The sequence below is a fragment of the Perca flavescens genome, chromosome 16, assembly GCF_004354835.1.
Source record: "Perca flavescens isolate YP-PL-M2 chromosome 16, PFLA_1.0, whole genome shotgun sequence".
In the NCBI taxonomy this organism is placed as follows: Eukaryota; Metazoa; Chordata; class Actinopteri; order Perciformes; family Percidae; genus Perca; species Perca flavescens.
In genome coordinates, this window is record NC_041346.1 from 31,342,494 (window position 1) to 31,357,842 (window position 15,349).

The 15,349-nt window shown below is 38.3% G+C and overlaps 1 protein-coding gene and 1 pseudogene across 2 annotated transcripts; both read right to left on the reverse strand.

Moving 5' to 3' along the window:
- Positions 1-3,309: 3,309 nt before the first annotated feature.
- Positions 3,310-8,017, reverse strand: LOC114571445 (protein PBDC1). Of its 2 annotated transcripts, XM_028602378.1 has the most exons (5): positions 7,814-8,017; positions 7,347-7,406; positions 6,643-6,783; positions 3,495-3,606; positions 3,310-3,411 (listed from the first exon to the last, which is right to left on the reverse strand). In XM_028602378.1, the coding sequence occupies exons 1-5, from the start codon at positions 7,874-7,876 to the stop codon at positions 3,320-3,322; spliced, it is 468 nt and encodes a 155-aa protein (XP_028458179.1). In that variant the 5' UTR covers positions 7,877-8,017; the 3' UTR covers positions 3,310-3,319. The 2 variants fall into 2 exon arrangements, with proteins under 2 accessions (XP_028458179.1, XP_028458181.1); XM_028602380.1 differs by lacking the exons at positions 6,643-6,783; positions 7,347-7,406; positions 7,814-8,017 and adding exons at positions 4,209-4,349; positions 4,920-4,983.
- Positions 8,018-13,229: 5,212 nt separating this feature from the next.
- Positions 13,230-14,883, reverse strand: LOC114570561 (tripartite motif-containing protein 16-like; annotated as a pseudogene).
- Positions 14,884-15,349: the final 466 nt, after the last annotated feature.

The following is a 15,349-nucleotide window of genomic DNA, read 5'->3' on the forward strand; positions in this document are numbered from 1 at the left end:
CTTACGGTGACACTTTACTTGAAGGTATCGACATAAGAGTGACATCACACTGTCATGAATGTGTCATAAAGAAATGTAATGTCAAGTTGTCATTACAAAGACATCCCAAACAAATGTAATATCAACTTGTCATGACCAAGACAACTTCTGGTTAATGTCACTTTGATTAATGTCAATTTGTCATAATCAACACAACCCAAACAATGTCAACTTGTCATGACAAAACCCGAATGACACGTTCATGACAGTGTTATGTCACTCTTATGTCAATACCTTCAAGTAAACTTACCGTAAGAAGTTTATAATAAGTATATTGTAACCACCTTACAATAAAGTTCTTAGGGTAACACTTTACTTGAAGGTATCTACATAAGAGTGACATGACACTGTCATGAACGTGTCATAAACATTTTAAACCGTCGTACACATTTATGACATAACACTTCTTTTAGTAAGTGTCATTAGGTTTTTGTCATGAGTTAGGGTAGTTTGAATCCGGGAGACCTCCAATGACTACGCAGTTGAATGGAGGCCAACGGTATGCGCTGGCCAGCACCGCTGGGGTTAGAGTTAGAGTTAGAGTTAGGGTTCATGGGTCATGACTGTGTCATGTCATAGTTATGACAGTTGTCATGTCACTCTTACGTAGATACCTTCAAGTGAAGTGTTACCGTAAAAGAACTCTATTGTAAGGTGGTAACGTTAGCGCAACCCAGAGCCGGAACGGGGACAACGGCGAGGTTTTTAAAAAAATTTAAAAAACGTCAGAATTGTCCCTTTGTGCCGCCCCGGCTCGGCCTTTTTACCCCAAAGCAACACGACACATGACACAGCAGCGTCCTGTCGGTCTCATATACACACACACACACACTTGCTTGCTTGCTTTGATCGACGTGTAAGCAACATGGTCACAGCTCCATTTCCCCCTCTGGTAGGCCGGGTGCAGTTTCCACCATTTTGTTTACACTCTGGATTCGTCGGACCAGGTTCTGGGACTGCCCCCCCTTCTCCCTCCTCCCCCCCCCCTTTAGGTCCTGCAGCAGAGTCCTTTTTGGTGTGTGTGTGTGTGGTGTGTGTTGTGTGTGTGTGTGTGTGTGTGTGTGCGTGCGTGCGTGTGTGTCGCTCTGTGTTGCCTGGTGTGCATGTGGTGGTCTCACGGTGCTGCGAAGCCACGACGGAGCTCTAACAGCCGAGGTCTGCGTCACCTTTAAATAGGATCAAATCTCTACGATGGAACGACGGACGGAAAAAACTTTAGTTCCCGGTTATCGAGACATCAAGAGCTCCTTTTGAAGGAATCCAGTTTAGTTTTAAAATATCCGAAGAATGGACCCGAGTCAGAACAGTGTAAAAAAAAAAACAAAAAAAAAGAGCAAGCCGGAGTGGAGTCTATTAGCAACTTGTGTTACTCTCTACGATGTTGCTGCTAACTGTTTGTGACAACTAGCTCATTTCTAACCATGTCCGCACTCATGGATGTTTATTGAGTTTCTAATTTTTTTGGTTTGTGTCCCTGATGTGAATGTGTTGGGTCCATAGAGTGAATAGCTGTTTGAGTTGTTTGGATGTCTCTTACATATAGTGTAAGCATTGTGACTGCAAATAAACCTCATTGATTTTTACATCCCTGCTCTCCTTTCTTCTCCGTTTGTTCCGGTTCAGAGTCTTTGGACTCATTCTATCAAAGTCTTTAGATAGTGTTGCTGCTGCTAATTCAAACGGTCCACTTCGGCACGGCAGTGTTCCCTTCTCGTGTTATATCATGTTATTTTTATATTTTGAAATTCTCGTTATTATAAATTGTTTTACTATTTATGTTCTATACATTACATTTTTTTTTTTTTTAGACATACTATACTATGATTTTTTTTTTCAACATAATATACTATGACTTTTTCCGACATACTATACTATGAATTTTTATCTCACTTTTTTTTACATAGTATACTATGACTTTTTATGACTTTTCGACATACTTATACTATCACTTTTTTTCGACAAACTATACTGTGAATTTTTTCTTTTTTGACATTATACTAAGACTATCACTTTTTTTTTCCCACATACTATACTATGACTTTTTATCACTTTTTGACATACTTATACTATGACTTTTTAATCACTTTTTCGATATGCTATACTATCACTTTTTTTGACATAATATACTATGACCTTTTTCTCCCTTTTTTTTCTACATACTATACTATGACTTTTTTCACTTTATTTCGACATACTATACTATCTCTTTTTTCGACATACTATGACTTTATCACTTTTTTTACTATACTATGACGTTTTGGACATACTATACTATGACTTTTTAATCCCTTTTTGCGACATACTATACTATACTGTGCACTGACAATAACCTGGCTCTAAACACTAAGAAGACCAAAGAGCTCATTGTGGACTTCAGGAAGTGTATAGCTGGCACACACACACACCCATCCTCCTCCACAGGACTGAGGTGGAGCATGTCACCAGCTTCAAGTTTCTGGGTGTCCACATCTCTGAGGACCTCTCCTGGACCCTCGACACCTCCACCCTGATTAAGAAGGCTCACCAGTGGCTCTTCTTTCTGAGGAGACCCAAGAAGGTCTCCCTGTCTCCTCAGATCCTGGTGAACTTCTACCGCTGCACCATCGTGTCACAGTCTGGTATGGCTACTGCTCTGCCCATGACCATTTATTTACAGATGTAGATACTGTAATTACACGTATACATAGCCATATTCTACTGCTCTTCATATTAATATTCATCCTGCACATACACTTATTCTTAGTACTCTTATGTTACCACACTGCACATAGCTGTACATATCTGTCTATGTGGTTCATTCAGAATATTCATATGTATTCTGTTTTTCTTAGTATATATTCTGTTAATACAATGCATATATCTATATTATTCTTACTACTAGTATAATTTCACATATCTGCATGTGTTGTTCATACATTGTTCATATTACATAGCCACATTTATTCTGCTCTTATAACACTGCAATATAGTTCTTCTCCTGTCTATGCACCACCTGTCTATACTTGAATATCACATTGCACTTGTCTGGTTTTTTTTTGCACTTCTGATTGGACGCAAACTACATTTCGCTGTCTTTGTACTTGTACTCTGCACAATGACAAAGTTGAATCTAATCTAATCTATGACTTTTTATCACTTTTCGACATATACTATGACTTTTTTCAACATGATATACTATGGCTTTTTTATCACTTTTTTTCAACATACTATGTTATATATATGGTTTGTTGCATAAATAGGTCGTCATTTATTTTTGAATTTTTTTACGTTCATTTGGTGACTAGCTCTTTGAAGATTTGGACATGAACACAGTGTTGTTGTAGCCTTCTCTGTTGCGGGCGATTTCAACAGCAAAGAACTGCACCCTGGTGGCTGAAAAACAGAAAATCATTACTTGCTTTTTGTCTCACTTTTTTAAAAATATATTGATTTCCCACTGTGAGACACAAACTTACCAAATATAGTATTCTCCTCCGTGTAATCTTTCTCACAGTCCAGACGGAGTAGAGTGCCGTAGTTAAAATCTTCAATGAGCCCTTCAAACTGGTTACAGAACGGACGCCACGTCTGCAAACAAACATTTCACATCTTAAACACCCGAGTTACTTTAATGACCTGAAAATGCCCCCCAACAAATCTATACATATGAAAATCTAAACTTATAATGGCTGGATCAAGTAAATGTCAAGGTTGCCAAAAAAGTCAAAGTATAGAATGTCGAAAAGTCGGAAAAAAAGTCATGCTATAGTACATCGAAAAAAAGTCATACTATAATATGTCGAAAAAAGTCGAGAAAAAAAGTCATAGTATAATGTCGAAGAAAAAGTCATGCTATAGTACATCGAAAAAAAGTCATAGTATAGTATGTCGAAAAAAGTCGAATAAAAAGTCATAGTATAGTATGTCGAAAAAAGTAAAAAAAAAAAAAGTCATAGTATATTATGTTGAAAAAGGTTTTTAAAAAGTCATAGTATGTCCAAAATAGTTAAAAAAAAAAAAAGTCAAAGCATAGTGTTGAAAAAAGTCATAGTATAGTATGGCGATAAAAGTCGAAAAAAGTCATTGTATTGTATGTCGAAAAAAGTGAGAAAAGTCATAGTATAGTACAGTTGTTTTTATGAGAGCCACACTGATCCTAACCCTAAACGATCTGAAGAAGTCACACGGACCTCTTTGGCCTCGTCAGATTTCAGGTCGTCTGGTTTCAGCAGCTTTATGTCGAGCTCTTTGAAGGTTTCTCTGAACGTCGAGTAGATTTTGTCGTCCAGTTTTGTCAGCTTCAGGAACTTTGGATCCACGGATGAAATGAGCTGAAGAGAGAAGAAGAGTTTTAGTTCATCTTTTAGTGGAATAATACAATAAACGTACACACACCTGTCTACAACATACATACTTTACTGCACAACCTGTTTACATTACAGGTGTTGCATTTTACCATTCCTGTACACCTGTCTAATACAGTAGTTCATTTTATAGAATATATTTTTATTCCTATATTATAACTGCTGCACTATTTTACGTCTTAGATTCTAATTTTACTTTCCTGTTTTCTTGTACACATATCTTTATAAGCGTTGTTATAGGAATCCTGAGAACTAGGAACATTGTTACCTATGTTGTGCACAGGACTACGAAGAACTTTAACTATGTCGGTTAAAGTTCTTCGCTTGTGCATGTCGCACAGAAACTAATCACTAATAAAAACATCCACCAAATTCAAATCCAAATGTCTGTTTTTGTTGTACCGTTTCGTGTTTTTGTCTGTATATTTTGTTACACCTATACGTTATTACCAGACCCAAACGGAATCTGCAGGTAATTTTCTTTTACACTTTTCAGCAATGATCCAGAATGAAAGTCTGAAAATAAAAAGCTCTTACATTGAAGTAAACTTCTGCGTGGTTGTAGGCCTTCATCGCCCACATGACTTCCAGCCGGGGCTGAAAGAAGAAGAACACAAAAAGGTCAAAGATTATTCGGCTACTGGCTGTTGTTTTTAAGCCCAGTGCATGCTGGGAGTTATCTCTGCAACCACATCTTCTTTTTCATTAGCAGCAAAAGTTATCAGATAAACAATTTTTTGGCGGGACGGGGGGGATTTTCGACAAAAATCTAAACTTATGGCTAATGGCTGGATCAAGTAAATATCAAGGTTGCTGTTGATGAGATGATCTGAGGAGCCCAAATGTCGAAAGCCATAGTATAGTATGTTGAAAAAAGTCAAAGTATAGTATGTCGAAAAAAGTGAAAAAAATAGTCATAGTATAGTATGTCGAAAAATCAGAAAAATAGTCACATTATAGTACTATGTCAAAAAAAGTCATAGTATAGTATGACGAAAAAAGTCAGTATGTTGAAAAAAATCTGAAAAAAGTCATAGTATAGTATGTCGAAAAAAATAGTCACAGTATAGTATGTCGAAAAAAGTGAGACAAATATTCATAGTATAGTATGTCGAAAAAAGTCATAGTATAGTATGTCGAAAAAAATTGTCATAGTATAGTATGTCGAAAAAAGTCATAGTATAGTATGTCGAAAAAAATTGTCATAGTATAGTATGTCGGAAAAATCTGAAAAAAATCATAGTATGTCGGAAAAATCTGAAAAAAGTCATAGTATGTCAAAAAAAATCATAGTATAGTATGTTGAAAAATCTGAAAAAAGTCATAGTATGTCAAAAAAAATCATAGTATAGTATGTTGAAAAAAGTCATAGTATGTCGAAAAAGTCATAGTAAAGTATGTCAAAAAAAGTCATAGTAGGAAAAATCATATGTCGGAAAAATCTGAAAAAAATCATAGTATAGTATGTCGGAAAAAGCTAAAAAATAGTCACATTATAGTACTATGTCGAAAAAAGTCATAGTATAGTATGACGAAAAAAGTCATAGTATGTTGAAAAAAATCTGAAAAAAGTCATAGTATGTCGAAAAAAAAAGTCATAGTATAGTATGTCGAAAAAAGTCGAATAAAAAGTCATAGTATAGTATGTCGAAAAAAAAAAAAAAAAAAAAAAAGTCATAGTATGTCGAAAAAAGTCGAATAAAAAGTCATAGTATAGTATGTCGAAAAAAAAAAGTCGAATAAAAAGTCATAGTATAGTATGTCGAAAAAAAAAAAAAAAAAAAAAAGTCATAGTATAGTATGTCGAAAAAAGTCGAATAAAAAGTCATAGTATAGTATGTCGAAAAAAGTCGAATAAAAAGTCATAGTATAGTATGTCGAAAAAAGTAAAAAAAAAAAAAAAAAAGTCATAGTATAGTATGTCGAAAAAAGACGAATAAAAAGTCATAGTATGTCCAAAATAGTTAAAAAAAAAAAAAAATCATAGTATAGTATGTCGAAAAAAGTAAAAAAAAAAAAAGTCATAGTATATTATGTTGAAAAAGGTTTTTAAAAAGTCATAGTATGTCCAAAATAGTTAAAAAAAAAAAAGTCAAAGCATAGTGTCGAAAAAAGTCATAGTATAGTATGGCGATAAAAGTCGAAAAAAGTCATTGTATTGTATGTCGAAAAAAGTGAGAAAAGTCATAGTATAGTACAGTTGTTTTTATGAGAGCCACACTGATCCTAACCCTAAACGATCTGAAGAAGTCACACGGACCTCTTTGGCCTCGTCAGATTTCAGGTCGTCTGGTTTCAGCAGCTTTATGTCGAGCTCTTTGAAGGTTTCTCTGAACGTCGAGTAGATTTTGTCGTCCAGTTTCGTCAGCTTCAGGAACTTTGGATCCACGGATGAAATGAGCTGAAGAGAGAAGAAGAGTTTTAGTTCATCTTTTAGTGGAATAATACAATAAACGTACACACACCTGTCTACAACACACATACTTTACTGCACAACCTGTTTACATTACAGGTGTTGCATTTTACCATTCCTGTACACCTGTCTAATACAGTAGTTCATTTTATAGAATATATTTTTATTCCTATATTATAACTGCTGCACTATTTTACGTCTTAGATTCTAATTTTACTTTCCTGTTTTCTTGTACACATATCTTTATAAGCGTTGTTATAGGAATCCTGAGAACTAGGAACATTGTTACCTATGTTGTGCACAGGACTACGAAGAACTTTAACTATGTCGGTTAAAGTTCTTCGCTTGTGCATGTCGCACAGAAACTAATAAAAACATCCACCAAATTCAAATCCAAATGTCTGTTTTTGTTGTACCGTTTCGTGTTTTTGTCTGTATATTTTGTTACACCTATATGTTATTACCAGACCCAAACGGAATCTGCAGGTAATTTTCTTTTACACTTTTCAGCAATGATCCAGAATGAAAGTCTGAAAATAAAAAGCTCTTACATTGAAGTAAACTTCTGCGTGGTTGTAGGCCTTCATCGCCCACATGACTTCCAGCCGGGGCTGAAAGAAGAAGAACACAAAAAGGTCAAAGGTTATTCGGCTACTGGCTGTTGTTTTTAAGCCCAGTGCATGCTGGGAGTTATCTCTGCAACCACATCTTCTTTTTCATTAGCAGCAAAAGTTATCAGATAAACAATTTTTTGGGGGGGGGAGGAGAGGTTTTTCTTCAGCAGGCTGCATCTCTGTGCAAACCGTGCTCCTGAATAAAGATGTATCACCCAGGAGGATAGTAAAAGGAATTGGTATATTATATATGTTGCATGTTACATTTCCAATAAATACACCAAACTTGGTTCCAGCCTCTCTGTTATGTCTACTTTCTGTTTGTTTGTATCTATGAAACTGAGACTATTTTAACACTTGCATAATTGTTTTTATAGTTTTTGTGTGTTTTATAGTCCACTTACATCATTCCCGTACGCTTCTGCTGGAAGAGACAGAGCATGTGCAGCTGCGGAGGCTCCCTCCATGCCCTGGGAACCCAAAACACACACACACACACACAGTTAGTTTTAGTGTTGACTCAGTGCAGAGAGGAAATGTTGGCTGTAAAAAGCAACAAGTGATAGAAAACTCTGCTCATTTGTCTGTGACGGAACTTTGTAACTGCGTGTTTTAAAAAATGCTCTGTAAATTAAGTGTTACTTTTTACTAGGGGTGTACGATTCTGTAAATGTCACAATTCAATTCCAATTTTAGGCTCACAATTCAATATCGATTTTCGATTCAAAAACGATTCTTGATTCAAAAAACGATTCACAGTATATAAATGTAGTTACTTTTTCCATGTACTGTATGTATGTATGCATGTATGTATGTACCTCTTTTACACCCCTTAGTACATTCATGTGGATTTCTTTTTTTTAGTTTTGTATCTTTTATTGTCCATATTATTAATGTTGATTTCTTTGTTATTTTAACATCCTGTTTATGATGTACAGTGGGGCAAAAAGTATTTAGTCAGCCACCAATTGTGCAAGTTCTCCCACTTAAAAAAATGAGAGAGGCCTGTAATTTTCATCATACACTTCAACTATGAGAGACAAAATGAGAAAAAAACATCCAGAAAATCACATTGTAGGATTTTTAATGAATTAATTGGTAAATTATTACTGTTGTTAATGTTGCTCGGTAAAGGGAAGTTTGGGGTCCTCTGCTGGAGCTGTTCCCCCGCACCCGACACCGGATAAGCGGACAAAGATGGATGGATGGATGGATGGTAAATTCCTCGGTAAAATAAGTATTTGGTCACCTACAAACAAGCAAGATTTCTGGCTCTCACAGACCTGTAACTTCTTCTTTAAGAGGCTCCTCTGTCCTCCACTCATTACCTGTATTAATGGCACCTGTTTGAACTTGTTATCAGTATAAAAGACACCTGTCCACAACCTCAAACAGTCACACTCCAAACTCCACTATGGCCAAGACCAAAGAGCTGTCAAAAGGATACCAGAAACAAAATTGTAGACCTGCACGAGGCTGGGAAGACTGAATCTGCAATAGGTAAGCAGCTTGGTGTGAAGAAATCAACTGTGGGAGCAATTATTAGAAAATGGAAGACATGCGAGACCACTGATAATCTCCCTCGATCTGGGGCTCCACACAAGATCTCACCCCGTGGGGTCAAAATGATCACAAGAACGGTGAGCAAAAATCCCAGAACCACACGGGGGGACCTAGTGAATGACCTGCAGAGAGCTGAGACCAAAGTAACAAAGGCTACCATCAGTAACACACTACGCCCCCAGGGACTCAAATCTTGCAGTGCCAGACGTGTCCCCCTGCTTAAGCCAGTACATGTCCAGGCCCGTCTGAAGTTTGCTAGAGAGCATTTGGATGATCCAGAAGAGGATTGGGCGAATGTCCTATGGTCAGATGAAACCAAAATAGAACTTTTTGGTAAAAACTCAACTCGTCGTGTTTGGAGGAGAAAGAATACTGAGTTGCATCCAAAGAACACCATACCTACTGTGAAGCATGGGGTTGGAAACTTCATGCTTTGGGGTTGTTTTTCTGCAAAGGGACCAGGACAACTGATCCGTGTTAAGGAAAGAATGAATGGGGCCATGTATCGTGAGATTTTCAGTGAAAACCTTCCATCAGCAAGGGCATTGAAGATGAAACGTGGCTGGGTCTTTCAGCATGACAATGATCCTAAACACACCGCCCAGGCAACGAAGGAGTTGGTTCGTAAGACGCATTTCAAGGTCTTAGAGTGGCCTAGCCAGTCTCCAGATCTCAACCCCATAGAAAATCTATGGAGGGAGTTGAAAGTCCGTATTGCCCACCAACAGCCCCAAAACATCACTGCTATAGAGGAGATCTGCATCGAGTAATGGGCCAAAATACCAGCAACAGTGTGTGAAACTTGTGAAGACTTACAGAAAACGTTTGACCTCTGTCATTGCCAACAAAGGGTATATAACAAAGTATTGAGATGAACTTTTGTTATTGACCAAATACTTATTTTCCACCATAATTTGCAAATAAATTCATTTAAATCCTACAATGTGATTTTCTGGATTTTTTTTTTTCTCATTTTGTCTCTCATAGTTGAAGTGAACCTATGATGAAAATTACAGGCCTCTCTCATCTTTTTAAGTGGGAGAACTTGCACAATTGGTGGCTGACTAAATACTTTTCTACCCCACTGTATGTGTATGTTGTGTTTGACGTCTGTAAGCTACTGGGACCTTGAATTTCCCCTTGGGGATCAATAAAGTATCTATCCTGTGATTGCAGTAGACGTACAATAATTTAGTTTTTTAAATATGAATCGATTTTGAATCGGTAGAGCTTGAATCGCAATTCAAATACGAAACGATTTACACACCTGTACCCCTGTACACCCCTACTTTTTACTGCGGCGACTGATGCATGTTTCTCTATTGAAACGCTCTCACACACATTACTGAGAAACCGTCACACACACACACTACCTAAATACTCTAATATAAACTATTGAAATGCTTTAACACACTATTTAAACGCTGTGAACAAGTGATAGAAAACTCTGCTCATTTCTCTGTGACGGAGCAGTTTTAGTGAGGAAAGTTGAAAGGACAGAAACCGACTGACTCTAAACATGAACACTGTACTTTGTGGTGTTTCAGGAGGAAAAGGGCCTCAGTTATACTCTCATATCAGTTTCACATTTTCTCCGTCAGCTTTGTATGAAACCCTGGAATGAAGACAGGAAGAAAATACTTTGTTCATGTTAGTTTATTCATCATGTAAAGCTTCAGTTTGTTCACACATCCCATCAGTAAAGTCTGTTCAAAGACTCTTGTTCAATGATTTCATCAACACATTCACTTCATCCACACAATCACTTTGTTTGAACCAGAATCTCAGCTATGTAGAAGAGAAGAATGACTTATTGATTATGATTATCAAAACAACATTTGCTTCGCCAAACAAATAAAGGTAAATCTAGATTTCTTTACAAATGTCCACAAAGAAAACAAAGTGTGTAGGATAAAGGAGGTCTGGTGCTTTCTGTCTTCAGAGCCATGCAGTGGAAGAGAAACTAAATACACTTTTAGTTTGATTTGATTTTTGTGTCACACCAAACATTTGACCCGTCCCACATGGAATTACAAGACACCGCTATTTAACAGACATCTTCCTGTCCCACAGATACATAACGTGGAGAAATACATGAATAACAAACAACAGCTAATATCTACAGATCATCACGGTAAAGAGCTTTTTTTCCCTTGTCTCAGGCTTTGTGAAAAGATAACTAATTTATAAGTTTCAGATGTGAAAAGCCATCTCAATCTTTGAGCATCATCCATATTTACAAAATCAATATCTGTTTATCTGACTTAAAGCATCACACTGTTCATTAAAAGTGACTATATGTAACTTTTAAATTTTTCTAAAGCTGTCGTCTTTCATACAATGATCTTAAATGACCTGTAACAGCAAACGAGACTAAGGGCCATACTTTAACGATCTAAGTGCACGGTGTGAAGTGCATGGCGCAGGTGCATTCATAGGTGTGTTTTGGGCGTAACATGCAATTAACCAATCAGAGTGTCATCTATTATGATGGAGGGTTTGCACCGTAATATTTTTATTTGTAATCTTCTGCATGTGTGTGTGCTGCTGTGTGTCCCTGTGAGTGTAAAAAGCATAGTGTGCACGTGCTGTGCACGAGCCTAGGAGCATTTTACTAATGCTCTGTTAAAATAACAATGAAATGCTGCGTTATTGACTTCAGACCAGGTTTTTGTTGGTCAATGGCGCGATCACTTCCCACTGCCTCAAGATAGCAATACACCCAGAATGCATCTGAACACACCTCCCTGTAAGACCAGCACGCCCATGGGTGCACAGATGGGCACAGGTGCATTTGCTATTTAAGCAACGTTGGCCCTGGACGGGAAATTGACAACTGCGTCGGTCTTAAACTAGCAAAGACACTTGGGACGGGCTTTGCTCTGCGCTGGGTGCAAGACAGGGCCCTAACAGTGAAAATAACGCTGGCATTATATAGTTTTTAGTAAGACATCTGCCCGATATTTCCCACAAAGTCACAGAATGATTTACGGCAGGTAGACAGAGCTACAGTCACACATGTGGGTCACAGATTTCGGTGTAACAATGGAGAAGCCAGTGTTATTGGATACAGCCAGGTAAACGTTAGCATGAGATTTCTCTATATAGGCCTGATTGTATTTTAATGGTATTTTAGAAGTTATCTGCTGCAGTTATGGCTGATACTGGGACAGGACCATCACAGGAAAGAAGGAGATTAAACGAAGAACAACATTCTCTCTGATGATTCCTCACGTCTGTTCACTAGGAAAGTGAAAGACAACAGGCGATAACGTGAGTCACACTCGGTCGGGCTATCAACAGATGGAAACAATTACGCTATTGTAAATTATTCAAAACTGACCCCGAATTGGCCCTCAAGTATGTTATATGTATGTTTCATTCATGAAATAACTTTAGATGGGAGCAAAACTTTAAATTAAATTATTTAATTTTTTTGTCACTTTTTTCTATGTTTTTTTTTTTAATTTTGCTGCGATTCTTTCGAAATTTTTGTTGTTCTTTTCAACATTCTTTTATAAATTGTTTTCTCCAAATGCTATGGAATTCAATAAATCCCCAAATTCAATAAATGTAGTGAACTGATCATTTATTTGACTTGTGATGAGTGTTTTATGGAACCATCCATGTAATTTATTTTGACAATTTGGTTGAAAGAAACACAAATTCTGATTATGAAACCTTTTTGAAAATGGGTCCCATTTGACCCGAGGACAACAGGAGGGTTAACAGACATCTTGTCCATGTGGGACGGTCCAAATGTTTGGCTGGATTACAAGACCCCGCTATTTAACAGACATCTTCCTGTCCCGCAGATACATAATGTGGAGAAATACATGAATAACAAACAACAGCTAATATCTACAGATCATCTTGGTAAAGATCTTTTTTAACATATCATCCTGTTTCAACAATCAAAGGTGAAATAACAGATCTCAACTCAGCACATTGAGAGCTTCTGGGGCTCCCTGAATGGTTTTCTCAACAAACAAAAACATCTCATCACTTCTAAAACGTCAATACAAGCAAAGAAAACCGTCAAACTAATTTACAATTTTTTTTGGATGAAATAAAAAATAAATAAGAAAAAGCAACAAAAACGTGTAAACACTGAAGAAAAAAACTTCAAAAACCGTAGAATATCACAACGATCAGCTCTCAGCAGACTAAATAAGTCAAAGAGTTAAAACACAGAATTTAACCCTTAAATGACTTCTGTCTATTTCACTTTACACAACTCAGCAGAGGATCCATTAGTCAAGAAAAGGCCAAAGAAAATCCAGACTCATAAAGCCAAAGTCCAGCATAGAGGGGCTGAGTGAATGTGGTCTGGACTCTGTGGAGGAGAGTCATGGTTTCAGAGACGCTGTAGAAGGACAGAATACCTGCACTGTGATCCAGGTACACTCCTACTCTGGAGGACCAAGGACCTGAGACGGGAGTTCGGACATTGTTGTTAAAATGTATAACTATTGTTGATACAATCTAACGCCCAAGATTTGTCATTTAGTCCAAATCCACATTCATCCGACGCCCCTGCTCTGCTGATATTCTTGTATGTGACTGATACATCAACTCCTCCTCTCCTCTCCACCTCCCAGTAACAACATCCAGTCAGACTCTCTCTACTCAGGACCTGAAACCAGGCAGTGAATCTGTCTGGGTGACTAGAATAAGACTGTTGTTCACTCATTACTGTTGCTTTCCTGTTCCCCTCAGATAATAACAGCCATGTGTATGCTGTGTTTGGATCCAGTGTGATTTCACGTGAATATTTTAAGAATCCAGCTCTGGTCTTGGGCTCTGGTTGTGGCAGTAAAACATCCACTTCAGTCCCTGTCAGTGAGACGTTTGTCCTCTTCTCTCTCAGGACGTCCTGTAGTTTATCTCGGACTTCTGACACGGCTGCTGTCACGTCCTCAAAGCAGCTCAGAGGACAGATATGGATGCTGGATGCTGATTGGCTGAGAGGTGACAGTGAGGGGTAGTTGTGTAGAAACTGGTTGTGATCCTCTGTGTGTGAGAGCTTCTTCAGCTCAGCGTCTTTCCTCTTCAGCTCAGTGATCTCCTGCTCCAGCTTCTCCTGAAGCTCTCTGACTCGACTCTCTTCTCTTTTCTGCTGGGATCTGACCTGCTGCTTCACATCAGAGCTTCTTTTCTCCAGGAGACGGATCAGCTCGGTGAAGATCTTCTCGCTGTCCTCCACTGCTTTATCAGCAGAGAGATTGATGGCCTCCGCCTGCTGTTGAAGCAGCTTCACATCTTCCTCTCTGTCCTGGATTCTCTGCTGGATGTTTTGTTGACTCCCCTCGAGCTCTCTCTGCCTCTCAGTCCTTTCTGCTGCAGCTGAGACTGTGTTGTGGCCTTTATGTTCCTCCACAGAGCAGAGATAACAGAAAAGCTGCTGATCAGTACGACAGAACATCTTCATCACCTCATCATGACGAGAGCAGACGTTCTCCTGGAGCTTCTTGGACGGCTCCACCAGCTTGTGTTTCTTGAATGTCTCTGATTCATAATGAAACTGAAGGTGTTTCTCACAGAAAGAAGACAGACATTGCAGACAGGACTTGTGTGCTTTGAGTTTCCTCCCAATGCAGACATCACAGGCCACATCTTCAGCTCCAGCATAGCAGTGATCAGCCGGAGCAGCTTGGAGTCCAGTCTTCTTCAGCTCCTCCACTAAATCTGCTAACATGGTGTTTTTCAGCAGGACAGGCCTCGGTGTGAACGTCTTCCTGCACTGAGGACAGCTGTAGCTGGACTTACCATCCTCTACATCCCAGTGGCTTTTAATACAGTTCATGCAGTAGCTGTGTCCACAGGGAGTAGTCACCGGATCCTTCAGTAGATCCAGACAGATGGAACAAGAGAAGGTTTCCTGGACCAGCTTAACTCTTTTCTGCGCCATTTCACCTCTCGCTCAGTGACAACGACTTTCTGAGTGAAACTAGTCTGAGCTCTGATCTAAAAACAGCATGTGTTTGGGAGGAGTTATCAAGCTTTGTTCATTCCTGGACAAGGAGCAGTTTGAGAGAGATACTGGGTGTGTTGCAATGCCCATACTACCATTAGTATGACAGAGAATTTCTTTTTTTCCCCATTACATAGTAGTATGACTTACAGTGCACCAACATTTTTTCCAAATGCACCCGGTCGCATTTTGCAGTATGCAAGCCAGCGTGCTTTTCTGACCCACAATCCTCTGTGCAGCATATCTGAGCAAGAGGTTCAAAGTTAAAGCTGCGACGTTATCACAGAGTTTGCTGTCTTGATGATACTTCAGTTTACGTCGTATTTACCAAACATCCAGTTCATGATGATACGGCTAAGTGCAGACTGTGATATTCCCACTGCTGATGCTAGGACTGTTTAAA

Bases quoted from the DNA above. Each gene is read 5' to 3' on its own strand.
- LOC114571445 (XM_028602378.1), bottom strand. From the start codon at position 7,876: ATGGAGGGAGCCTCCGCAGCTGCACATGCTCTGTCTCTTCCAGCAGAA. The intron at 6,784-7,346 runs GTAAGAGCTTTT...TTCTCTCTTCAG, and splicing joins ACGCAGAAGTTTACTTCAAT to CTCATTTCATCCGTGGATCC. The intron at 3,412-3,494 runs GTAAGTTTGTGT...TCTGTTTTTCAG, and splicing joins GGAGGAGAATACTATATTTG to CCACCAGGGTGCAGTTCTTT.